This window comes from Muntiacus reevesi, chromosome 20 (genome assembly GCF_963930625.1).
Source record: "Muntiacus reevesi chromosome 20, mMunRee1.1, whole genome shotgun sequence".
NCBI lineage: Eukaryota > Metazoa > Chordata > Mammalia > Artiodactyla > Cervidae > Muntiacus > Muntiacus reevesi.
In genome coordinates, this window is record NC_089268.1 from 28354406 (window position 1) to 28378680 (window position 24275).

The 24275-nt window shown below is 53.6% G+C and overlaps 2 protein-coding genes across 7 annotated transcripts; both read right to left on the reverse strand.

Moving 5' to 3' along the window:
• Nucleotides 1-89: 89 nt before the first annotated feature.
• On the reverse strand, nucleotides 90-14829 carry LOC136151700 (complement C4). Of its 4 annotated transcripts, XM_065913040.1 has the most exons (41): nucleotides 14679-14829; nucleotides 14354-14552; nucleotides 13960-14161; nucleotides 13697-13767; nucleotides 13525-13613; nucleotides 13234-13316; nucleotides 12957-13053; nucleotides 12712-12817; nucleotides 12467-12599; nucleotides 11651-11766; nucleotides 11365-11541; nucleotides 11056-11238; nucleotides 10745-10930; nucleotides 10420-10578; nucleotides 10021-10147; nucleotides 9772-9846; nucleotides 9087-9284; nucleotides 8881-8992; nucleotides 8719-8789; nucleotides 8314-8453; nucleotides 7994-8203; nucleotides 7704-7755; nucleotides 7514-7603; nucleotides 7158-7367; nucleotides 6906-6981; nucleotides 6588-6744; nucleotides 6374-6487; nucleotides 6115-6286; nucleotides 5671-5903; nucleotides 5429-5596; nucleotides 5005-5064; nucleotides 3788-3881; nucleotides 3524-3710; nucleotides 3297-3387; nucleotides 3082-3156; nucleotides 1609-1711; nucleotides 1384-1473; nucleotides 1204-1302; nucleotides 945-1028; nucleotides 528-660; nucleotides 90-387 (listed from the first exon to the last, which is right to left on the reverse strand). In XM_065913040.1, the coding sequence occupies exons 1-41, from the start codon at nucleotides 14741-14743 to the stop codon at nucleotides 246-248; spliced, it is 5229 nt and encodes a 1742-aa protein (XP_065769112.1). In that variant the 5' UTR covers nucleotides 14744-14829; the 3' UTR covers nucleotides 90-245. The 4 variants fall into 4 exon arrangements, with proteins under 4 accessions (XP_065769112.1, XP_065769113.1, XP_065769114.1 ...); XM_065913041.1 differs by lacking the exons at nucleotides 12957-13053; nucleotides 13234-13316; XM_065913042.1 differs by lacking the exons at nucleotides 11651-11766; nucleotides 12467-12599.
• A 774-nt stretch (nucleotides 14830-15603) lies between these two features.
• On the reverse strand, nucleotides 15604-24154 carry STK19 (serine/threonine kinase 19). Of its 3 annotated transcripts, none has more exons than XM_065913045.1 (7): nucleotides 23968-24154; nucleotides 23677-23813; nucleotides 18354-18449; nucleotides 17929-18068; nucleotides 16493-16590; nucleotides 16236-16383; nucleotides 15604-16040 (listed from the first exon to the last, which is right to left on the reverse strand). In XM_065913045.1, the coding sequence occupies exons 1-7, from the start codon at nucleotides 24065-24067 to the stop codon at nucleotides 15995-15997; spliced, it is 765 nt and encodes a 254-aa protein (XP_065769117.1). In that variant the 5' UTR covers nucleotides 24068-24154; the 3' UTR covers nucleotides 15604-15994. The 3 variants fall into 3 exon arrangements, with proteins under 3 accessions (XP_065769117.1, XP_065769116.1, XP_065769118.1); XM_065913044.1 differs by having other exon boundaries at nucleotides 23677-23846; XM_065913046.1 differs by having other exon boundaries at nucleotides 23977-24152.
• Between the last annotated feature and the right edge of the window lie 121 nt (nucleotides 24155-24275).

Here is a 24275-nt window from a genome sequence, read left to right on the forward strand (position 1 = left end):
AGGGTCAGCCAGGCTCTGGGAGCCTTAGATGATGCAAACCCTGGCCTGGACCCCCCAGAACCTGGAGCAGGTGGTGGGGACGCTGGTCTCAGTCCTAGAGATACACACGGACACTTTGCTGCCAAAGGCCTTTATTGAGTCCTTGGTTTTGCCTAGGGCTCTGGTCAGGGCACCGGGTACGGCAGGAGTCCAGGCACCACCTTTCTGCAGCTCCGGCTCCTCCTGGGGAAGCTGAGAGCGCGCCCTCACACCTGGCAGCCCTGTGTACCATACTCCTCGAGGAAGCTGTTGAGCTGGGCACAGGGTATCCGATGGCGGGTGCTCTGGCACATGCGCTTGGAGGGCATCTCCTCGATCCAGCTGTTTGAGTCCAGCAGGTACTGGGGGCTGCAGGCAAAGGGGCAGTCAGCAGGGGTCAGCGGAGGGTATGGAGCAGACCCTGAGGCACCTGGATTCTGAGGGCACAAGGGACCGCTTCCCTAGAGAGGCGTGGGCAGAGCAGGAGACCGAGGGGTCCCAAAACTCACTCTCCCTTGAGGTCGTAAGTGGCCCCGTCCAGACCCATGATCAGATATTCTTTCCCAGGTTCCAACTGAAGGCGGCAAGAGGCTCGGACCAGGAAGTTTCTGGTCTGATCAGCAGTGGCCCTGGCATCCTTGGCTGAGGGGAGAAGGTCCACAGAGTCATCAGAGGGGAAGAGGAGGGGGAGGACAGCAGGGGGGCCGGGGGCCTCTGCGCCAAGCCTCCATTTGACCCTCACCACTCCCAGCGGGCAGGTGGGACTGCACTCCTGTCTGTGGACAAGCCCAGGGCTTCGAAGAGGTTGAGGGGCTTTGAGCTCAGACTGGCTGCAGTTTCACTCTTCCAGGCGCCAAGGCCCCAAAGCCAGACCTCAGCTCCCCAGTATGGCCCCCAGCCCTGCCCACTTATTGTCCGCCTCTTACTGAAATGCAGGACTTGGGTGATACGGGTCTCAAAGAGGCGGAAAGCGGCCCTGCTGTCTTCTCGGAGAACCTTAACCTGGAAGGCTGTGGGGGGTTTAAGAGAAGGGAGGGAAGGTTAGTTATCCCGAGGCTAAGAGGATGGGAGGTCAGTGCAGAGTGACAAGGCTGTCCGTGGGCCTGAGAGGTGCAGGTGTAACCTAAGAGACCTTGCGGGTGGGTGGGTCAGGGCCAGGGCCAGGGCCTGGGCAGGAAGACTGACCGTAGTCCACTCGGGGAGAGTAGCAGGCGAATTTCATCCGATAACCCTCCACGTCCTGCTGCCCACGCTCCAGGGCCCGGCGCTGCCGAGGGCACTTCCCTGAAGTCAGGGGCCCAGGTGAGACCGTGTAGGCCCCAGCCAAGCCTCTTCCCACCCCTGATCCCTGGTCCGGTGTCTCACCCTCAGCACACTGGCAGACATCCGCAGAGCACAACGTGGACAAGAGTTTGCTCTTACGTGGTGCCCCATAAAACACAGAACATTTGTGCTCTGGAAAAAGCAGAGAGGGGCGTTCATTAGGGCACTTGCCTCTCCCTGCCTCCCCAGTCCATGGACCCCCAGGACTCGCTTGCCACCCCCTCACTGCCACCTAACCCCACCCTCCCGAGAGTCCCGGCGCCTCACCAGGGTTGTAGTAGTCATACAGGACGGCGCTGGCTGGTTGTACCAGCCCCACCGGCACCTCCTGCACCGCTCCGAAGCCCACACACTCCCGGGAGGTGGGGACCTGCCATGGGGGAGGCGGGGGGAGGGAGTCAGGGACCCACCTCTGGGCCCTGCAGACCGCTATGATGGATTTGCTTGGCCTATTTGGTTCCGGTCGATCTTATCTTCAGTGTCCTTCAACATTTGTTACCTTCCAGCCTCGGGATTTCTAAAAACTGCTCCCCAAGGTCTCTGCTGACTTCACTGCTCACATGGTGACCTCACCCATCTCCGGGGCCCTGAGCGGCTTCACAGAGTCCCACTTCACGGACACATCTTCACAAAACTCTCCCTACCCTCAGGGCTACCTTCCAGACCACCCCTGATTCTGACCTGGTCATTTCTGAGCTTCCCGCTTGTCCCTCCCAGAGGCACAGGCCCCAGCGCAGTCCCTTCCCCTTCTCTGTGCTCTCCTGGGGCGGTCTCACCACTCCCCAGACTCTGCAGGCGCGTGATTCCTGAACCAAATGTTCAGCCTGATTCTTGTATTGGGATTTTTACAGGATGTATTAAGCTCTCCCAGTTCCCTCTGCCTGCCCTCCAAATCCACTCACCCTCTCCATATCCTCACTGATACAACTAAGGCCTCATTTATCCCCTAGGTACCAGCAAGCGCTAGCCCTGTGCCGCCCTCTCTGACCCCGCCACTCATGTAGGCCCTGATTCCTCTCCTTATGGCCACACTGCTCCAGTCCAGCCTGGTACCCCACACGAGTTTCCTTCCTAAGCTGCACGGTGAGCTCCCTGACTTGACATCTTCCTCATTTTCCACTGTGTTCAACTAGACTCATCTGCCTAGCTTCTCCAGCCAACAAGATCTGTCCCCTCTGCACACACTGGGCATGGAGGGCCTTCCCGACCCACAAACACACGGTGAATGGTATCACAGTATTAACACGCCTTTTGCACATTTCTCTCCAAACGTTACAATAAATGTTCAAGAAATTATTTGAGGGCCGTCAGAGTGCTGATAACTGTGTGTTAGTCAACTACAGCCAAGGGAAAAAAAAATAACATTCACCTATGATCACCATCATTTAAAAAAAAAAAAAACACACACACACCTGAATATCATACACAGAAAACACCAGGATGTTCAACAACAAAAAAGCAGTCCCTCACGACGAATAAATTCAAATTAAGAAAGGCGCTCTCTCAAGCCCTCCCCGGCTGACTGGCCCTGGACCCCAAGACACAGAAGGGGCTCAGCCCCACCTCCCTGCAGGCAGCGGGGAACCTCCCTGGCCAAGGCTCTGACCCCTCCTGTCCTGTCTCCCTGCTCACACCACAAGTTCTCTCCCAGAGCAGTAGCTGCTGATACACCTGCCTCCTGGAGACCTCCTAACACGAGCTCAGGAAGCGCAGCGCCCCTCTGTCACCCTCCTTGCTCACCGAGTCGAAGTACAGCAGGACGTGGGGACCCTCGGTCTCAAAGTGGCTCACGTAACGGTCGGGGAGGGAGGTCAGCTGTGGGGAACGGGAGCCGGGAGTCACACGGAGGAAGCCCCCGGCCGCCCTGCACATCACAGGGCTCAGCAACTGGGGTTACCGCGGGGATGGGGCCGGGCCCCTGGGGCACAAGCGCCCCTCTGGGTGGCTGGTCACACCTTCTCCAGGTCAGCCCGCAGGGCATGGAATCCACTCAGGAGGGTGATGTCCGCAATGGCCATGCCCGACAGCCCCACCTTGCCAGTCCGCCTGTGGAGACACGTGCCTGTTGTCTGGGTCCCCCCACGCCTGGTGCCAGGCTGTAGACACCCGGCCCCAACCTCGGCCCTGCGTCCCTCTCCCAGCCCAGCAGCACCCACATGTCCAGGGCCACCCCAGGGCTCACCAGATGCACACAGAGTACTGCACCCTGGATTCCCGTTCCTCAGCTGCCTTGGGGGCCTCCCTCCTACGGCGGTTCCTCCGACCGTCAAATAGCTGCAGGGGTGTCACAGGCTGGGAGTGGGCCTCGGGGTCATCCCCCGCTGGAGAGTCCTCATACTCGTATTCCTGGTAGTCCTCCTCAGCCTCCACTGCCAGGGGACAGCACTGTGGCTCAGCCCTGGCACCAGCCCCTCAGAGACCCACAGCCTGTGACCCCAACACTCACTCGTGTACTCGACATGGCCCATGACTGTCACTTCAATCTGAAGATCCTGGCAGGTCGTGTTTGTCATGTCCATAACATTGTAGCTTCGAAGAACCTGGGTCATCAAGGGGTGTGAAGGAGACATGGGGACACTTAGGGCCACAGACCTCTCTCCAGAGCCACATGGAAGGCCTCTGGATCCCTTAGCTCCTGGGCTAAGTGCTTTGAGGCCTTCTGCCCATCCCATCCTGCCCCAGGACCCATACAGAAATACAAATGGACCCAGGTGTTGGGTGAGAGAGAGAGGGGAGCAGGGTCCTGGCATGGGGGCAAGCATTGTTCAGAAGTACCGAAGAGGCTTTAATGGAAAGTTCAGTAAAGGCTGCTGGCCCAGGCTTGAAGCAGGAAAAGGAGCTTGTCATGTGGGACAAGATCCTGAAGGCCATTCAAAGCTAGGAGATGTGTCTACATGAGAGGATTTATCCAGCTGGGAGGTGGGCTGGGCTGGAATGAAAGCTGAGGCGGAGTTACTGGGGAGGTGGGCAGGGCCGGGAAGAAAGCAGAGGAGGAATTACTGGGGAGGTGGGCGGAGCCGGGAAGAAAGCAGAGGAGGAGTTACTGGTGAGGTGGGCGGGGCCGGGAAGAAAGCAGAGGAGGAGTTACTGGGGAGGTGGGCGGGGCCGGGAAGAAAGCAGAGGAGGAATTACTGGGGAGGTGGGCAGGGCCGGGAAGAAAGCAGAGGAGGAGTTACTGGGGAGGTGGGCGGGGCCGGGAAGAAAGCAGAGGAGGAGTTACTGGGGAGGTGGGCGGGGCTAGGAAGAAACAGGAGAAGTCTCCCAGGTCACCAGCAGAGGCTTAGCATGGTGGGGGCCACTAAGATGGGCCCCAGAGTGGCAACGGCGCTCCTGCAGGGATGGACTCTGTCAGCCAGACAGGAGACACAGGGTGAAGAGAAGGTTTGGGGCACAACCACGTCAGAGATGCTCAGAGCTCAGGGGAGACACTAGGGTTGAGGCACCAAGTGTTTGAGCATCAGCACAGAGGGGCTGAAGGGGATGACAGGTGCCTAGTGAGGGAGGAGAGCAGAGTGAGGGGCACATGCCCAGGACAGAGCACAGGGAACCGCAACCCAGGGGTCTCCTCCTCCTTCCCAAACCATGAGCTCTGCCTGCAGGTCTCCCACTCAACACCCCAGCTTCACCCTGATCGCCCTGGCCACCAGTGCCACCAGCACTCACCTTCAACGTTCCTTTGCTGTTTCCTCCCACCTCCACGTTAATCTTGCTTCCCAGGGAAAACTGTCACAAGCAGAAAAGGGAAAGAGATGTCAGAAGGGCACACTGCTGCTTCAACTTACCTCCTCCACCAAAATACCTCAACCTCCTCTCCCCACCTCACTTTTCAACACTTTCTACCTTCACCCGCGTTCTCTCGCCACCATCTCCTAAACACTCTGTAGATGCTGCATGAATCATTTTCAGATCAGATAAAGAAGCTCAGAGATTGTGACTTGCTACAGGTCACAAATCCTGTAAGTCTTCCCACAGAGTTATCAGAAAGAGGGGCCATGGGTATTCATCAGGGGTGGCACAGGGGGATGGCTTCTGGCCTGGCCGAGGGAAGCCCAGATATCCTGGTCACCCAGGTGAGGGCATGGTTCACCTGCAGCTCCTCCTCCAGCCTGTGAACTTGGTGGTTGGTCAGCTGCAACACATGGGACTTGAGCCCACTGCGGCCCAAGGAGCTGAGGGTCACATTGAGCCCCTTCTCCTCGGTGGTGTGGGACGCGATCCAGTATGCAGACAGGGCATCCAGAGCTATAACAGTGTCCTGGGGAAAATGGGCCAGGACTCAGGTACTCGGTCTCAGGACCAGCCACCCTAGAACCCCAGGACAGCCCCTACCTGGGTGCTGCGGTATCCCCCTTGGAAGCTGCCTTGGCGGGTCAGCCAGGATGCAGCCTGGTCAGCCAGTTCAGCCTTGCCCTCCCATAGCAGCAGGTGTAACAGGCCGTAGGCCGTGGTTTCAATTGACATGGCTGGAACCTGGGGAATGGGGTCTGCTGGGCTGTGAGGAGCCAGAGTGGGTGACAGGACGTTGCTTGGAGAAGTAGTGACTGAGCCCCAGTACAGCTTATCTGGGTGAAAGAAGACCCACAGGTGAACGGGGGAGAATCTTAGTTGTCTGGGCCTTTGACGCCGCCCCTTTAGTTTCTCCTGATTTCCCAGTCACCACCGCTTCCGCTCTGATTTCCTCCGAGGGCCTCCATTCATTCCATTTCTCCCTTTGGACACACTCGGGGGTCTCAAGCTCTCCCAAGCCCCAGTTCACTGCCAGGACCCCCTCACCACCAATGTCCTGGGCCATGGCCATGAGGTTGTTGTGGGCAACACTCCGCAGGTGTTCGGGGGCCTCAGTCAGCGACAGGGCGTAGGCCGTGATGGCGGAGGCGTGGGAGCCCAGGAGCCCAGAAGTTACTTTTGCCCCCAAGAAGGTGTTTGCTCTTGAGATGGAATTTTCCTGGAAGAAAGGGGGAGGTGAAGGTCTGTGCACTGGCTTCCTGAGGAGAAAGGGGATCAGCAAAGGGCTAACACGCGAGTGCCTTACCACTCTCCTCAACTGCTCTGAATTCTTGTCTGGGAAGACCGCCAGCCCGTGGTGAAGGGCGATGACCACGAAGGCTGTGAGCGCCACAGTCTCATCGCTTCCCACTAAGCCTCCCTGGTTGAAGTGGGGAGAAAAGGAGGCATCAACCACGAGTGTGGAGGGGCAGGGCGACTCATCCCTCCTGTGCCCTTGGCCCAGCCTCCCAGCCCCATACCTGCATCTCCCTGTGGATTACAGGACAGGCGTCGTGGAATGAGCCATCATCCCGTTGCTGGGACAGCAGCCACATGGCCGTCTCCTGCAGCTTTTCAAGAGAGCCGCCCACCTGATCCTGGGCCAAACTCAGTATCCTTAGCACAAAGGCCGTGAGCCTAGAGGGGAGGAAAGCATTTCTGGCGATAGCCACTGGTCCCTATATGGGGGAGGGCCCCACTCCTGGTGGCTCCTAGCTATTTGCCCCACCATAATAGCTGCCTCTGCCCCCACCAGCCCTGGCCCCTCCCACACACCCAGGACACTCCCCCAAACTCACCAGGTGCTACTGTCCCGATGTAACCAAGCCCCATAGGAACCATCTCCTTTTCGAAACTCCTGGATCCGCGTGTAGCCTTGGAGAGGAGAGGCGGCTGAGGTCACACCGACACCCCACAGCTGTGCCCAGGCCACGCTCTCCATTTCCACTGGGGACCGCATCTCTCTTCCCTACTCTGGCCACCTGAGCTGCCCAGCTACCATTAATTGCCCTCTCCAGGCCCCCACTCCTGCTTGCCGCTGCCCTCAGAACCTTTCTGGATGAGATCCACGGCACGGTCCTTGGTCTCAGGGGGCAGCATGCTCCACTGCTCGGTCTTGTCTAGGTAGCGGGAAGCAGCCAGTGTTGGAGCCAACAGCGTCATGGTTTGTTCCCCGCAGCCTTGGGGAAGCCTCAGGAGGGAGGCCACGCCTCCTGGTGACAAGGCCCCCTCAGAGCCAAACACCTCCAGTGGATCCGAGGCTATGGGGAGGGACAGGATGGAGGGTCAGACTGCAGATCTGGGGGCCAGGGTTGGAGGTCCATGGAGTCTCGGGATCAAACAGAGTGCCCAGGCTTCACATGAATCCAAGGGTGGCCACCAGGAACAGACTGGAGGACACTCCCACCTGTGACTCTGACGAAACTCTTGAAATCTCCTTCAGGGATAATATTGGGATCAGAGTTGCCAGGAATTTCCAAGGTCCGGCCTCGGGGGTCTGGGAAGATGAGGGGAATCAGTGGTCTGTCCTGCTGTCCACACCCTCTGCCCCCCACCACCCCCCAGGACACTGATGTCTGTGAGTGGAGGTCTCTCACCCAGGGGGTTGAGTTCATAGACCAACTCCTCCCTGTGAATGGCCCCTTCTCTCTGTGGAGAGGAAACGTAGCTGTGAGAGACCACACAGGCTACAGCCTGCCCCTCCCAGTGCACCCGCCTCAGGACCTGGAGTTGGAACTTCAGGAACACAGTCGGGCCAGAATTGTGGGAGATGCAAATGAACCAAAGCGTTGGGTTTGGGGGTGGCCTCAGGCCTGATGCAGAGAGAGGGCCGGAGTAGGGGGTGAATCTGGGAGCTGGGGACCTAGACTCAGGGGGGTCCATTCACCTCGACCTGTAGAATCTTAGATATTGCGTCCCCCACAGGAAAATCTAAGGATCCTCGAGCCACCACCTTCAGGGACACGGCAGCAGCTGCGATGGGCACCACAGAGAAGCCAACGGGCCGGGCAGAGCCCGCGGGCACCTGCACCTGCTGAGCGAGCCCTCCGCCCCCGGCCAGGCACAGCCCCTCCACTGGGGACACGTGGACGCTCACCTGGGGGCAGGAAGACAGGGAGGGCCAGAGTCCCAGCCCAGTTAGCCTCCCCACCCCTCACCTGCCCCATCCCCTCCACCACCGTGCGGTCAGCCCCCAAGGGGCCTCACGGTCAGATCTCTATCCAGGTAGTTGTAGAGGACTGGTCGCAGCTCGAGCTGCTCAAAGCGGCGGACAGAGAGCGGCAGGCGGAGGTGCATATGGAATTCACGGAACACTCGGAGTCTGGCCGGGGTGGCCACACACAAGCCTGATGAACAGTGGGAACATATGAGAGGCCTGGGGGCATCACACCCAGGGGATCCCAGCGGTGAGGGGCAGGGGCTGCCCCTGGTCCCCCCACTTCCCACCCATCCCTGCCAGCTGCTCTCTGGCTTTTGGCCCTATGTTCGGCATGCAGACATCTCCAGGTCTCTGCTCCTCCTTCCTGTACCAAGAGCAAAGGACCAAGTAGGGAGCCTCCGTCCAGGGAGCATGGAAGAGGGAGGCCAAGGGCCCCAGCAGGGTGACCGCACCTGTGCTTTTGGACAGGCTCACGCCGTGGATCTCCCACGTGGTCAGAGAGTCTGGGAGCAGCAGTCGCAATCTGCGGTGGGAAAGGTGAGAAGCTGGGTCACACGCTGGGCAGGCCCCAGACACAGCCCAGAGACAAGGCCAGGCCCCGCGTGCGCCCTCACTGGGATGAGCGGTCCACTTCTTCCACTTTCCAAAGCCAGTTCTCAGGGAAGAAGCTGCGCACGGGGATGTCATCCTCTTCGATCAGGTCCTCCTCCCACAGGAGCTCCATGGCTGCGGGGAGAACACCATGCAGGTCTGTGATGAGAAGGCCGTCCTGACCCTCCAGGGGCCCCGGCCAGTCCCCCAGCCCCACCCAGCTCCTCACCTCGGGCCAGGCCCACCTGGCCCCTGGTCCAGGCCTTCTTGCGCAGGCTCTCAGCAAACTGGCAGCAGGACAGGAAGGGCTCGCGGCAGGCCGGCGGCTCTACCCGGTCCGCCCGCTGCTTACAAGTATGCGCCATGGGCAGCCGTGTCAGCCCACCCAGGCAGCAGCGCTTGTCTTCGGGGGAAGTGTACTGGCCCACTGCAGGACCAGGTGAGGGTCAGCGTGAGGCACACCTCATCCCCCAGCCCGACCTCTAGATGTACCAGGACTTACCCTGAGACCAGGGACTTGAGGGTGGTGAAAACAGAGCACCTCCCACCGCCCTGGGTCTCACCCCAGAACTAGGGTGTCTGGATTTCTAGTCCGGACACCATATCCTGGCTCACTCGAGATCAGAGGAGCCAACAGGCAGACCTGTATCCTGACCCTTGGGCCCAAGTGGAAAACTTCATGTGTCTTAGTTGCTTAGGTGTGTCTGACTCTTTTTGATCCATGGCCTGTAACCCACTAGTCTCCTCTGTCCATGGAATTCTCCAGGCAAGAATACTGGAGCTGGTAGCCATCCCCTTGTTCATGGGACCTTTCCAACCCAGGGATCGAACCCAAGTCTCATGCATTGCAAACATCTTTACTATCTGAGCCACCAGGGATGCCCTAGAGAATTTCATGGACACCCTCAACTCACGCATCTCATTAATTGCCTTTTGGAAGTTTACGTTTCTCTTTTTCCGAGGCTTTGACTCCTTCGGACAGCTCAGACCTGGTAGAGACCAGGACTGCAGTCAGCCAGAGGGTGCAGGGCCTCCCACTCCCCTCTGAGTCTCCCACTCGCAGCCCAGCCCTTCCCACCCCTCCTTTTCCTGTCTTTCCCCCTCAGGCCCCTCCTTCTTCCTTATCCTCCCACCACCCACTCCTCTTCCTCCTCTGTCCTCACTCTTTCTGATTTCAGTCTGATGGTCTCCATCAGAAAAGGCCAGACCAGCTGACTTGAACACTTGAGGGGCACTGTCTCCACCACCGGGACCACAGCCAAGGTCATAGCTGTTCAGAGCTTCGAAGACCTGGTGAGAAAAGGAGAGATGCTGCAGAGACAAGAGAGACTGTGGCCTGTGGACTGTGGCCACGATTGCATACTCAACTGCAGTTGAGAGGGCAGGGTCCAGACAAGTACAAGAGAGACACAGAGAGTGGAAACAGAGGCCACCGGGGCCACGGCTCGAGGGAGGACTGGGAGCAGTCCAGCTGAGTGAGTTCTAGTGGCTGGCATGGGCTTCGGGCAGCAGGAGGATGAGCCTCAGAGGGAAGGGAGGATCAGAGAGAGGACTTGACCAACCTTGACCATGTCGAGGGGTTTGTGGGCCTTGCCACCCACAGCATACAGTGCCGTGTCCACAGCTCCCAGGGCCACCAGGGCTCGAGACTCTGTTTGCAGGTTGAGTTTTACAGTGTCCCCAGGACGATACGCCTTGGAACTGTCCACGTTCAGCTCCAGCTGGCAGAGGTGGCAGGTGGGCGGGCAGTCAGGGTAGGGAGAATTCTTTCAGTCTTGTGCATCCTCAGTGCACCCCAAGCTAAATCACCCCATTTGCAGTCATCCAGTCTTCTCTCTTAATCCTCCCAGCACACGCACACACACCATCTCTTCCGATGCCAGTTACCTTCCCCTCACAGGTTCCAGCCTGGACATCCACTCTCAGGGAGTTGGCCACTGGGACGCCCCCATGATAGTAGAAGGCCACGAGGTGGAAGGAGGGCACCAGGTGATGGTCCACAAACACGGAGATGGAGGTCAGGTGTCTCTTGGGCTCTCGATGGACAGACACGATCTGGCCCCGGGACAGGATCTGGGGGAGAGCAGGGTGCTCCTCACTGCTAATCCTCAGCCCTGAGACCGCCACCCACCCTGAGGGCTCCTTCCTGCTTGAGACCCTCCCACCCCTGTCCTCTCCTGTAGCCCAGTCATGCGCACCATGTAGTAGAAGTGTGAGAAGCTCCCACTGATGCCCACGGCCTGCAGGTTTAGGTTAAGAGTCTCTCCAACTTTAAGAGGTCGAGGATTCCGCCACTCAATGGACAGAAACCCAGAGCTTCTGGACAGGGGGGCTTTCACGGTGAGACTGCCTATGGCAGGGTGTGGGGAGCCTGCAGACACCTGGAGAGAGGTCAGGGGTCGCAGGGTCAATGGAAAGGGCCCAGACATCCAGCTTCCCCCCCTCCATCAGCCAGCCTGGGAAGCTTCTCTCCTAGCCCACCCACTCCCGTGAGAGTTGGGTTCTACCGAGAGCTGCATTTCTGAGATGGTCGGAGGAACACCAATGGAAACAATGACTTGGCCGCTCCCATCTGTGTTCCGTTCAAAGTCCTCGTTTTTAGAAGTAGATCCAGAAAACAACTTGGCAGACACTTTGACGGGGATGCCAGAGGCTGGGGAGCCTGACATGTCACGGACCAGGGCCTAGGTAAACAGGGAGGGGCAGAGGGAAGGGTGCAGTCAGTGGGACACTGCGCCCTCCTGTCCTCCACTCCCTGCCCCCACTGCTCATCCTCCCCCTTCCAGAAGAAACCTGCAGCAGGAAGGGGACCCCAGGTATAAGCTGCTGCTTGGTTTTGCTTAGATCCAAGGAGAAGGGAGATGACACGAAATGCCAGGACGTGAGCTCTGCCTCCTCCAACTCTCCTCCTGCAAGATATAGGGTGGACAGAGGTGGACATGGAGACATGGGAAGAGAGGAAAAGGAGGGCTGGGGGTGGGGAGAGGGACCTCTAGTGTTTCCCACCCATAAGGCTGAACACTTCAGGGCACAAACTGCCTTCTGTTCATCTCTAGGTTTCCTGAGGCCACCACAGGACATTTCACACAGATAGTGTATAATAAACGGCTCTGGTGATAGCTATGTGGATGATGGATAGATGGATGGATTGGTGGATGGATTGATAGATGGATGCAAGGAGGGGTTGGGTGGCTGGAAGGATGGATGGATGGAATGATGGATGGACGGATGGATGGATGGATGAAGGGATGGAGGGACGTGTGATGGACAGAGGGAGAGATGGATGGATGGGTGGATGCTAGATGGATGAGTGATTAGATGGATGGATCAGTAGATGGATGCAGGGATGGGTGGATTGATGGAGGAATGCATGGATGGATGGAGGGATGGGTGGGTCGATGGGTGAAAAATAATACATTGAGATGATGGAAGGACCCCTTCCCCAGAAAAAGCCCAGAAATGGAGCTGTAGAGTCACAGTCTTCTGGGTCTTTCCTGACTTTGTGTCCCAGCTGAGAGGAAGCAGGGTGGTGTTGGTGCTAGAGAACATAGGGTCAGCTCGGAGGTCAGAGGTGAGGGTCCAGGGTTAAAATCAGGGAAAGCCACTCACCTGGAGACTCAATAACGGCTGCCGCAACATAGAGGCGCAGACCTGGGAGGTCGTTAATGCTAATATGAAGCTTCTCCAGCACACCCTGAAACTCAGCCTTTTGGAGGGAAATTTGGCACTGGCCATCCACCAGCTGGGGCAAAGAAGAAGACAGGACAGAGGATGAGACTCGAGTTTCCCACCTCACCTCCTCACGCTGCCTCACTCTCCTCACCCACCTCATGCACCTCAACCCTCCTTCCTACCTTGGTTTGACTCTCCAGGCCCCGCAGGAAAGTCTTTTCACCGTCCTCACCCAGGAGCCCAAAGCGCACATATGCCACCCCCTGCACTGGCTTCCCGTAGATGTACCTGCCACCAAGGAGAGATTCGGAAGAGGGGCTGAGGGCTGAGGCGAGGGAGGGAAGTGGGGTTCCACAGCACGTTCACACTGCATGGGGCGTCCTGGCACCAGGCCCAGTGTGAGGGACCATGAGCAAGGGGGAGTTACCTGGCCTGGATGATCACTTGGATGTCACTAAGAAAGCCAGGCGTCGTCAGGATGTAGGAATTTTCAGGGATGATCTTCACCTCAAAGTTGGGAAGAACTGACCCAGAGCAAAGGGAGGGCAGATCAGACTCTCATGAAAGGACCCTTAAGATATTTCCCTCCCCTCGGGGCTGTGGTAGCCGCGTCTCCCTTCCCTGGCCCTGCACCCCCCACCTCTGCTCCTCTCTTTCCTCCTAGCAGAAGAGGGGCACTTGTCCCTCCCATCTCCAGCTCTCACCGTATTTCTTCACCTCAAACTGGGTGCTGCTATTGGAATCCAGGCTGTCTGAGAATCGGGCTGAGATTTTCCATGTTCCTGGCCTGAGGACGGACAAGGAAGAGACTCAGCCCACTCATGCAAGAGGTCCACTGACAGCCAGAGACCCAGCTCCCTAGGAAGAGACTATGGGGCTATCCAGGGGCTGAGGGAGCTCAGGACTAGACCATGTGCAGTATGTAGTTGGCCAACTTGGGAAAGTGGGAGTTACAGAAGTATCGTTGGGGGCAGTCCCTGGGAGGAAATACTCACTCTGAGATGTCTGGGATCAAAAAGTTGTCCTGGAAGATGGAGGAGGGAGCAACCACTTCCCTTTTCTGCACACGGAAGCCTTGAGAGTTCTGCAATGGGAGTGAAGCAGTCATGGTCAGAAGCCAGTTCAGCAGCCCTGGCCCATTAGGAAGGTCAGAGGTTGGGGGCTCACCTCCACCGTGACCGTGAGGATGTCAGTGGCCGGACGCATCTTCTGATCCAGAGCAAAGACTCGGTAGCGAACTGGAAATATAGGATGAGGAGGTGAGCAGAAGCCACGAGGGGGTGAGCCCTGGACCCCTCACCCCCTCCCAGAAAGTGAAGGGAAGGAGAACAAATGTCTGCAAAGCAGCCTTCCTGTGAGGGGCTTCAGGTTATACCTCACTCAAGTGGCTGGAAGGCATGAAAGGTGGAGGCCCTGGCGCCGAGACTCACCCCGCTGGCCAGGGTTATAAACGGGCTGGTCAGTCTGCAGAAAGAGGTGCCCCCGGCGAGAGGAGAACAGCAGGTTGACACCCTGCGTGTCTGTCTGTTTGGACAGAGAGTCCCTTAGCCATGATGACTGCACCATCAGCTGGACCTCGGGGGCTCCGCGGAGGAGATGGAGACGACAGATCCTGGCCCGTTCCTGCAGAATCTGTGAGGAGAGGGACAGGGAGTGGGTCAGAGACAGAGCAGAAGGGAAAAGACAGACTAAAAGACAAAGTACCACAGGGGTGGGAGGGGAGGAAGGGAGCAGGGGGATGAGAAGACAAAGATGTTTCCAAGAAGACAGAGGAGAACAGAAGGGGAGGCCCTGGGCGGCAACAGGAGGGAGTAGGGCTGTTACCGGGAGGTTGAGGAGTATGAAGTCTCTGTCTGTGCTGAGGCTGAAATCCACCTTCCGGGAGCAGAGCTCATTAACGTGGGATGGGTTCCTCAGGAACACGGATCCTCTCACCACCTGTCCTGAAGGAGCATCCTGGAGTTTCACAGCCACAGACAGGGGGACCCCTATGCGAACCACAGAAGGAGAAAACAGGAGCAACCTGGGAAGAACAGGTGCGAGTCAGCAGCCAGCCTCCACCCCTCCCCCCGAATCAGGACCCTCTGAGCCCACTCTCCCCTAGCCAGCCCTGGCCCTGTTCAAGCTTCCCACATCCTGCCTCCAGGACCTGGGCTTCTGCAGGGATAAGGCGAAGAAGCCAGACGCCCAGATCAGACCCCAGAGGAGCCTCATGGCTGGAGGACCCGAGGGGTTCAGACCCGCCTGCCTGCCTGCTCCTTTTTGGTTAACCCAGGGCTTGGAGCAGAGTTTTGACTCTGGACCTTGCTCCTCCCCTTTCCCAGATAAGCCAGGAAACCACGTGACAAGCAAGAACTGCAACTGGCCCTAGGCCCAGTATTCAGAGGGGGCAATCCGAACACCTGGGTGTCTTGAGGAAATCATGGCCTGGAGAGACTGAGTCCTTCCCTGTTAACCCCTCTCATTCCAATGCCCTGGGCACCATTGCTATTGCATGGGTCTGGGTGCCTGCGCACATAGCGTTTACACACACACATCGGCACAGGAGGGCCCCACGTTGCTCAGCAAATGGTTCCAACACATGGCTCCTTTGCTGGTCTCACAAAACAAGATACTGAGAAACCTGTCTCTTACTATGTGTTCATGCATGCTCGATTGCTTCAGTCATGTCCAACTCTTTGTGACGCCAGGGACTACAGTCCACCAGGCTCCTCTGTCCATGGGATTTCCCCAGCAAGAATACTGGAGTGGGTTGCCATTTCCTCCTTCGGGGGAGCTTCCTGACCCAGTCTCCTGAACTGGCAGGCGGATTCTTTACCACTGAGCCACCTGGAAAACCTCTTACACTAACTCCCACAAAAACTGAACTACACTAGCTTTTTGCAGGCTCTAACAAAAATTCTGTCATTTAGGCAATCAGACACATTCTCACCATCCCTCAGGGGAAACTGACCTCAGTGTCCCTTGTTCCTCTCTGATCAACAAGGTAAAGCTCAGGTCCCACTTTGGCTTTACCTCTGCCCCTAAACGAGGTGCCCAAACTCACTTGTCTCATGAAACAAAAGACATCCACAAAACATCAGAAGTACTTTATTTGGTAGTTTCAACCCAACATGTAGGAAGAAAAACTGTCCAACTTTGACAGTTTACCCAATGACCCCTCCTTCCTACCCCAGACAGAATAGTGGCAGAACCTTGCAGCATGAAAGACAGCAGCCATGGCCTTGGCAAGGTTTCTGGCTCCTCTTCCGTGAAAGGGCAGAGAAGCACTGCCCAAACCCCTCCCTGGGGACACAGCCCAGGTAAACAGCGGCAGTCACATCTGACCCTCAGCACAGCAGCAAGCCCAGCACTCATCCTGGCTCCCAAGCCTTCCCAAGGTGACCCTGCCTCATCCAGGGTGGGCAGCCCTCCTGGGCCCCTCAGTCCCCACCCTGGGGAGGTGTGCAATGACGAGCAGAATCTTCAGGTCTCTGGTAAGCGGAGGAGGGTTCCAGAAGTGGTGGAGACACTGTGCAAGAGAAAGACAAGACTGGAGCCAGGTTCCTGAGTTCTGGAGAACTCAGAACTTGGGTGGATATGTTCCCGGGTTCCAGAAGACAGGAGAGGGGCTGGGCTTTGCTTATGAAGGAAGCACAAGGAGGGAGGAAATCCAACCTGAGGTCATTGCTCTGTCATCTTCCAGAGGCTGGGGTGCAAGACTCACCAGTCTACCAGCTGGGCCCCAATGAGGTCGTGCACATGGTAGGCAAGGCCGAGTCGCACCGAGGCAGGTGCCCGCCGGCCCAGGAGCTCTGAAAGGAGTAGTTCCCGGTACTTGGCCTTCCGGACCATGCTGAGGACAGTCTGGCGCCCTGGGGGAGAGGTGACATGGGAGAGGGGAAAGGTGAGTAAGGTCTAGAGGCCTGAGGAGGCATCAAAAAGTGTTCTTGAGGGGCTGTGGGCCTGAGCTACACTGTGTACCTTTAACAAAATATTTGATGAACCTCCCAGCTCCAGGCACGGCTAGCCACCAACTTCCAGCATCTCGGACAGTGAGAACCCCGGCTTTGACCAGCTGCCTAAGAGAGTGGAGATGAACTAAGAACTCTTTCCCCTCATTGCCCACTAACGTTGGACACTAACTCTCCAGAGGCTTGGGCACCTAGGCCAAGGGACTGGACCACAGGAGTCCAGCCTGGGGCAGCTCTCTGCTCAGACCATGCTGCTCTGTGCCCCACGACCTTGCTTGCCATTCTCCTACCTGACTGCCCTCTGTCCACCCTCTCTTTTTCTGTTACCTAGTGGCTCAGATGGTAAAGAATCTGCCTGCAATGCAGGAGACTCAGGTTCCGTTCTTGGGTCGGGAAGATCCCTTGGAGAAGGGAATGGCTTATTCTTGCCTGGAAAATTCCATGGCTAGAGCAGCCTGGCAGGCTACAGTCCACGGGGTCGCAAGGAGTCAGGCATGACTGTTATTATTGCATGTTCACTAAAACTGCTCCTCCTCTCTGAAGCCCCCTTGACTACTGTCATTCCCACCACCAGGGGAGACACAGAGGCCTTTCTCCTGAGCTCCTGCCATTACCTACACATACCTCACCACTGTTGTTTGTTGTTTAGTTGCTAAGCCATGTCCAACTCCATGGCGACCTCACAGACTGCAGCCGGCCAGGCTCCTCTGTCTGTGGGATTCTCCAGGCAAGAATCCTAGAGTGGGTTGCCATTTCCTTCTCCAGGGGATATTCCCAACCCAGGGACTGAACCTGCATCTCCTGCATTGGCAGGCAATTTTTTACCACTGAGCCACCAGGGAAGCATAGCCTATCAGGCTCCTCCCTCCATGGGATTGTCCAGGCAAGAATACTGGAGGGGGTTGCCATTTCCTTCTCCAGGGGATCTTCCCGACCCAGGGAATGAACCCGGGTCTCCAGCATTGCAGGCAGATGCTTTAACCTCTGAGTCACCAAGGAAGTCCCATACCTCAGCATAGCTCTTCCCAAATCTTACCGAAGTTTATCCAATGCGTTCAGGTATATCACGGGTTACAAAGTAGGGATCCTGAGTCAGACCCACCCTCCTGAAATGATACTTCGTTTTAGCCCTTGCCTAGCTGTTGTTCTTTTGAATGTGAATGCTGATTCCCACCAGGCATTTATGGCTCCTGCCAGGCCTCTATATTTGATTAGCCACCCATATCTCCTGAATTTTACTCCAGGGCTGTTTCCAAGGCCTCAGATAAGACAGGCCTCTCCTCCTGGGGAAGAAGCACAAACTTAGGTCATTTTATTTAAAAAAAAAAAAAAAAAAAGATTCTGCCTTTTTAACAAGTTCCCCAAAAGAAAGAGGACAAGGCCGATGGGACTGGAGGGGGGGGGAGGAGTCAGATGCCTGATTCTGTTGGTTCCCCCAGGTCTCACGTGATCTCTGGGTCCCTGAAGCCAAAGGTCTGTGTCATTTGGTCTTGCTGGAAGCTAAGGTCACCACAGGCTGGAAGCACAGAAGCCAGAAACTTCTGTACTGCGGCAGCATATGGGCGGCCATCACAAGCCTTGAGGACCTGGAACCAGAGATGAGAGACGTGGTCTGGCCCCACCTCCACCAACCTCTGTCCCCAGGATGACATTTCTCTTCCTATGCTTTGCCTGCTGCTCAGGTCCTTCTACCTCTCATACTTTTCCTCCTCTTCTTCGTCTCCCTCATATTAATATTTTATCAGATATTGCCCTGTGCCCTGTCTGTGAGATGTGAGGTGGGGGGTTTGTCTCTTTTCTTTTTATTCCCACTCCCTAGTCTTCCTGCACCCCTGCCCTGGCCCCCATGACCCACACACAGTCACACTCACTCTGGTCTTGTAGTCCTCGGTGAACATGATTCCTTGGGCGTCCAAGTCGAAGCCTAGCTGGACAATCCTGATCTCCCCCTGTTCTTGCAGTGCCTTCTGCCTCCATAGACATGAGAGTGAAAAGAGGGTGTCAGGGGAAGATGCTCTGCTATACCCTGGACACATTGGGCAGGGACATTCTGTGTCCAAGTTTTGGGGAGTTCTTTAAGTAAAGGAAAAACTATGGGAAGAGAATTAGGTGGATCGCCAAACAGTCTTTTCCAATTAGTCTTTCACCCACCCACCTCATGAGTTATCTGTTAAACAGTCAATATAGGGGGCTTCCCTGGTGGTCCAGTGGCTAAGACTCCATGCTCCCAGTGCAAGGGACCCCGGTTCAATCCCTGATTGGAGACCTAGATCCCACATGCCACAACTAAGAGTTTGCATACAGCAAGTTAAGGATCCCGCATGCTGCAACTAAGACTCAAGATAGTCAAATAAATAATAAATATTTTTAAATGTCTGCTGAATAAAAAAAATACATTTAAAAAATCATGACATATTTTCTAAGACCAATCATAGGCAGACACTAAGATAAAGCAGTGATTAATGGGCTCTGTCCTCAAGGAATTAACAGTTGAGATTTGGGGTGGGGAAAGTGGAGAGGAATATGGGATAAAATGTTTCAAACAAATAAAAATAAACCAGAACTTCTGTTTCCAGAAATATAGCAAGACCAACTCACTCACTGAAAATTAGGTAAAATGCTCCATAAAATGTTATTTTAAAAGTTGTTTAAGCAATTAAAGCGCTCATAAGATAATAAGGAATTATCAGACTAATATAGGAAAACAAAGTTCAAAAGAAACAGACAACAGAAACAAACCTAAAAAGATATGTTACAGTAAACTTATCAAAAATAGACTATTTTTTTAAGTATGCTTATAATGCTGAAATAAATAAAAGCTAGAATGGAAAATTTCAGCAGTAAATTATGAAAACTGACATAATGGATTTGAAAGACATTCATGTAATAGAAATTCCAGAACTCAAAAATAAAGCAGGTGCCGTTAAGAAATCAACGGATGGATTCAGTAGATTCAGTTCAGTCGCTCAGTCATGTCCAACTCTTTGAGACCCCATGGACTGCAGCACACCAGGCCTCCCTGTCCATCACCAATGAAGCACAAGATGGAATCAAGATTGCCAGGAGAAATATCAATAACCTCAGATACGCAGATGGCACCACGCTTATGGCAGAAAGTGAGGAAGAACTAAAGAGCCTCTTGATGAAAGTGAAAGAGGAGAGTGAAAAAGTTAGCTTAAAGCTCAACATTCAGAAAACTAAGATCATGGCATCTGGTCCCATCACTTCATGGCAAATAGATGGAGAAACAGTGGAAACAGTGGCAGACTTTATTTTTGGGGGCTCCAAAATCACTGCAGATGGTGACTGCAGCCATGAAATTAAAAGACGCTTACTCCTTAGAAGGAAAGTTATGACCAACCTAGACAGCATATTAAAAAGCAGAGACATTACTTTGCCAACAAAGTTTCATCTAGTCAAGGCTATGGTTTTTCCAGTAGTCATGTACAGATGTGAGAGTTGGACTGTAAAGAAAGCTGAGCCCAAAGAATTGATGCTTTTGAACTGTGGTGTTGGAGAAGACTCTTGAGAGTCCCTTGGACTGCAAGGAGATCCAACCAGTCCATTCTAAAGGAGGTCAGTCCTGGGTGTTCATTGGAAGGATTGATGTTGAAGCTGAAACTGCAATACTCTAGCCACCGGATGCGAAGAGTTAACTCATTTGAAAAGACCCTGATGCTGGGAAAGATTGAGGGCAGGAGGAGAAGAGGATGACAGAGGATGAGATGGTTGGATGGCATCACCGACTCAATGGACATGAGTTTGAGTAAACTCCGGGAGTCAGTGGGTTAAGGCACAACTAAATAAAAAGCTACTAATCTACAAGACAGATTAAAAAAAAAAAAAACTAACCAGAACATAATAAAGACAATCAAAAAGATTAAAAATGAAGACAAGAGGCCAAGAGACTTAAAGGATTCAAACAGAAGGCCCAGTATGTGTTTAATTAGAGTCCCAGAAGAAAAGAAAAGAGATAATAAGGTGTGGGAAGTATTTGAAGAGCCAATAACAGCCACAATCACAAAAGTACATTAATCCAAGTCACATAAACTCATAGAACAGACAAAATAGCAATCAGTGAGGAAATAAAAGATTTCAATAATAACTTTAGTTACTAAGAAATTAGTAACTGAATAATATATATTTTTTCAAATATACATACATAGAATATTTCATAAAACTGACTATATAGCACAAAACATGTCTCAATAAGCTTCCAAATGACTGAAATCACATTGTGCATGATCTCTGGCCATAATAGTATCATTTATGCCAGAAATCATTAACAAGGTAACTAGAAAATGTTTAGGAAGTAGACATACATTTCTAATCAACCCAGTAAAAGTAAGTCAAAGGAAAAAAATCACAAAGGAAACTAGAAGATATTTTGAAATAAATGATAATGGAAATATGTACCCAAACTTGACAGATGATGTACATAGGGGCAGACTACAGCCTGACTTGCATCTATTAGAAAAGAATAGAAGATGAAAATCAATGGAGGAAAATAAATGGAAAAAAAAAAGAAAGAAAGAAAATCAATGGAGGAAAAAAGTAAAATAAGCATAACAGTAGAGAGGAAACATGAATGAAATGGAAAACATGCATGCAAGAAAGAGCAACAGAGCTTAATGTTAATTCTTTGAAAGACTACTAAAATTGATAAACCTTGGTGAGACTGACCAAGACAGAAAGGGGGAAAGAGGAACCTAGAAAAAGCACAGATAACCAATATAAGGAACAACAACAACAAAAAAAGGATCATCACTATACATTCTACAGAAAATAAAGTGAGATTACAAACTTTGTCAATAAATGTGAAATTTTAGATGAAATTGACAAATTCTTAAAACAATACAATTTCTTTCACTAGACTGGACAAAGTGGGATATATTCACAAAATAGAAATCTATGAAAATGAATTTTAAACCGTGTGTGTGCCTGTGTGTGTGCGCACATTCTCAGTCACTCAGTCATGTCCAACTCTTTGGAACCCTGTGGACTGTAGCCCACGAGGCTCCTCTGACCATGGAATTTTCCAGGCAAGAATACTGGAGTGGGTTGCCATTCCCTACTCCAGGGGATCTTCCCAATCCAGGGATCCAATCTGCGTCTCTTGGGTCTCCTGCATAGGCAGGAGATTCCTTACCACTGGGCCACCTGGGAAGCCCCCATGAATCTCAAAAATAATCATCTAATGAAACAAGATGTAAGTAAATACATATGGTATGATTTTATTTATATCAAATTGAAAAGTAGGTAACTAATCTATGTTGTTTATGGATAAACACATAGATGGTATAAAAGAAATTAAGGGAACAATTATCAAACCAGTCAGGTATGTTGCTTCCCAGGGACATAAGGCATTTTGGCTGTATGTGGGCTGTTGGCTGTGTTCTGCAGTCTGTCTTGGGTGATGGTTAAGTTGGGTCTTTGCTTTATAAACATTCCTTAAATTACATGTGTTTATATTTTCTTTTGTGCAATTTTTAAAGTTTTTCTAAAATTTAGGCTAACACCAGTAGGTTAAAAACAACAAATACTCTATAAGGAGTGGTTCTGACTTGCTTCCTTAAGAGACTTGAGCTACTCTCCATCTTCCTTTTCTTCCCTTTTTTCTTCCTAACAGGTTGCCAATTGCGAAATCCAATTGGCTATTATTTAACTTGACCACATCACAGACCACTGTCTTGAATCATAGGTTCTAATACTGCCAACTACTCCACCCTCTTGAAAATTGCTACTTTCTCAATATACTCCTTCCTGGGTTCCTCCCAACTCTGTGAATTCTTTTTAACAACTTTTTCAGACTCCTCCTTCTCCTCCCCCATCCCCACCATATCAATGGATCTCAATTTTTTTTTTTTTTTTTTTTTTGGCCACACCTTGAGTTAAGCAGGATCTTAGTTGCCCTACCAGGGATTTAACCTGTACTCCCCACCACAGCAATGGAAATGTCTTAACCACTGGACTCCAAGGAAGTCCTTGGACTTCAGATTTTAGCACACATTACGAATCACTTGAGGAAGTAGCTTTAAAATGTAGATTTTCAGTTCCTACTCCAAGAAATCTTAATTCATTCTCACTTAAAGATTCCCAGGAACCTGTAGTTTTGAAGAAGCAGTCCAGGTAATCTAGTAGAACTCAGGACATACTTTGAGAAACACGGCCTTAAATGTTGGTATCTCCTAGCACTGGGGATTTGGCTCTATTATCTGTCACTGCAAACCTGGGGTCCTTAACCTTTGGCCTCAGAGGATCTGTGAAACAACCCCCTTCCTCCTCAAATTGTACATACACTTTATACACACACACACACACACACACAGTGGCATATATGCATTTTTTTCTGGAGAGCCATGGCTTTTATTATCTTCTAAAGTTTGTAAAAAGGTTAAAAACCACTCCTCTCCTCCCTCTTACTACCAATTTCACCCTCATCCACAGACTGAACCACTACTCACATCTCGGCTTCCAGTGCTGTATCAGTGGCCCAGAATTTTCTCCAAACCCTCATCCAACTGTCTGCTGCACATTTGCCTCCGGATGCTCCACAAACACCTCCAACTCAACTTGTACAAAATAAACACATCATCTGCCCCCAACCATTCAATGTTCTCCTACTCTACTCACTCCATCAACCACTCAGGCGTCCAGAAAATCCGAGAGCTATCCTGAAGTCCTTCCTCTTTCCCGCTCCACATCCCTCAGCCATCCTCTCTCTCCTTACTACACTGCCCTAATTTAGGCCTTCACCAGTTCTCAGGGGCAGTATCTTCCTAATTGATCTCCCCAACTCATGACACTGCCTCCAATCCGTGCAACACACCACTCCCTCTCTTGTTTTAACATTCTCTACCAGCTCATTGCCTTCTCTGTAAAATGGAAACGACGCTGGTGTACAAGGCCTGCCCTAATCTGACGTCTGCTTGCATTCCCATCTCGAACCACGCCCGGTGACTCAGTTTCCCCAAAAGCTTCGCTCTTCCACCTTCATCATTTGGCATGCTATTCCCTGAGGGTCTGTAGCATTCTCCTCGGCACCGCAGTGCCTGGCACAATGCCCGGCTAGGAAAGACCCAGCGCTTGCTGAATGGCTGAACAGCTGGTGGACCGAGTGAGTTATGGGGAGAACCTCGGAAGTGCCCGTGAGGACGAAAGCGCCTTCCCGTTGGTCACTCTGACGCTCCTCACCAGCTGCCGGTCAGCCACGGTTCGGTCCGGGACGAGGCTGTACACCTGGCTCCTCAGCGCGATGGGGGGAAGCGCATCCTCAAACAGGACTCGCGGGAACAGCCGCACTATCTCTGCGACTGCCGCGCGCGCAGATCCTGGGCGAAGAGACCGAGTCACTGCGACGTGAGCTGAGGCGGGGGAGGCGGGGGTACCACACTGGGGCGCTGTTGTCTCAACATACAGGGTTACCAGAGGCAAGGCGGCTGCCAGCTGGGGTATTTAGCCTCGCCCCGGGGTTGCCATGGTTACCTGACTCACCCCGCAAAGGAGCTGCCTCTACATCCCCTAGTTCCCGCCGCCTCTTCAACCCAAAGGTCTCCGGGACCAGGCGATGCCTCTTCCGGCTCATATCCCGGGATCTTTGGGCGGCGGGGAAGAGGTAGAAAGCTGTTGAGGGACGGGACCACGAAAATAGTCTTCCGGCACAGGGCAGTGACGTACGGGCTCCCTGGGCGTCCCTCCTCGGAAACCAATCAGCCCGATCTTCGTAGCTGAAGTGCTGACGAGAGAGGCGTTGACTTGTCATCCCTCCGCCCCTTGCTGGGAGGGGCGGTGCC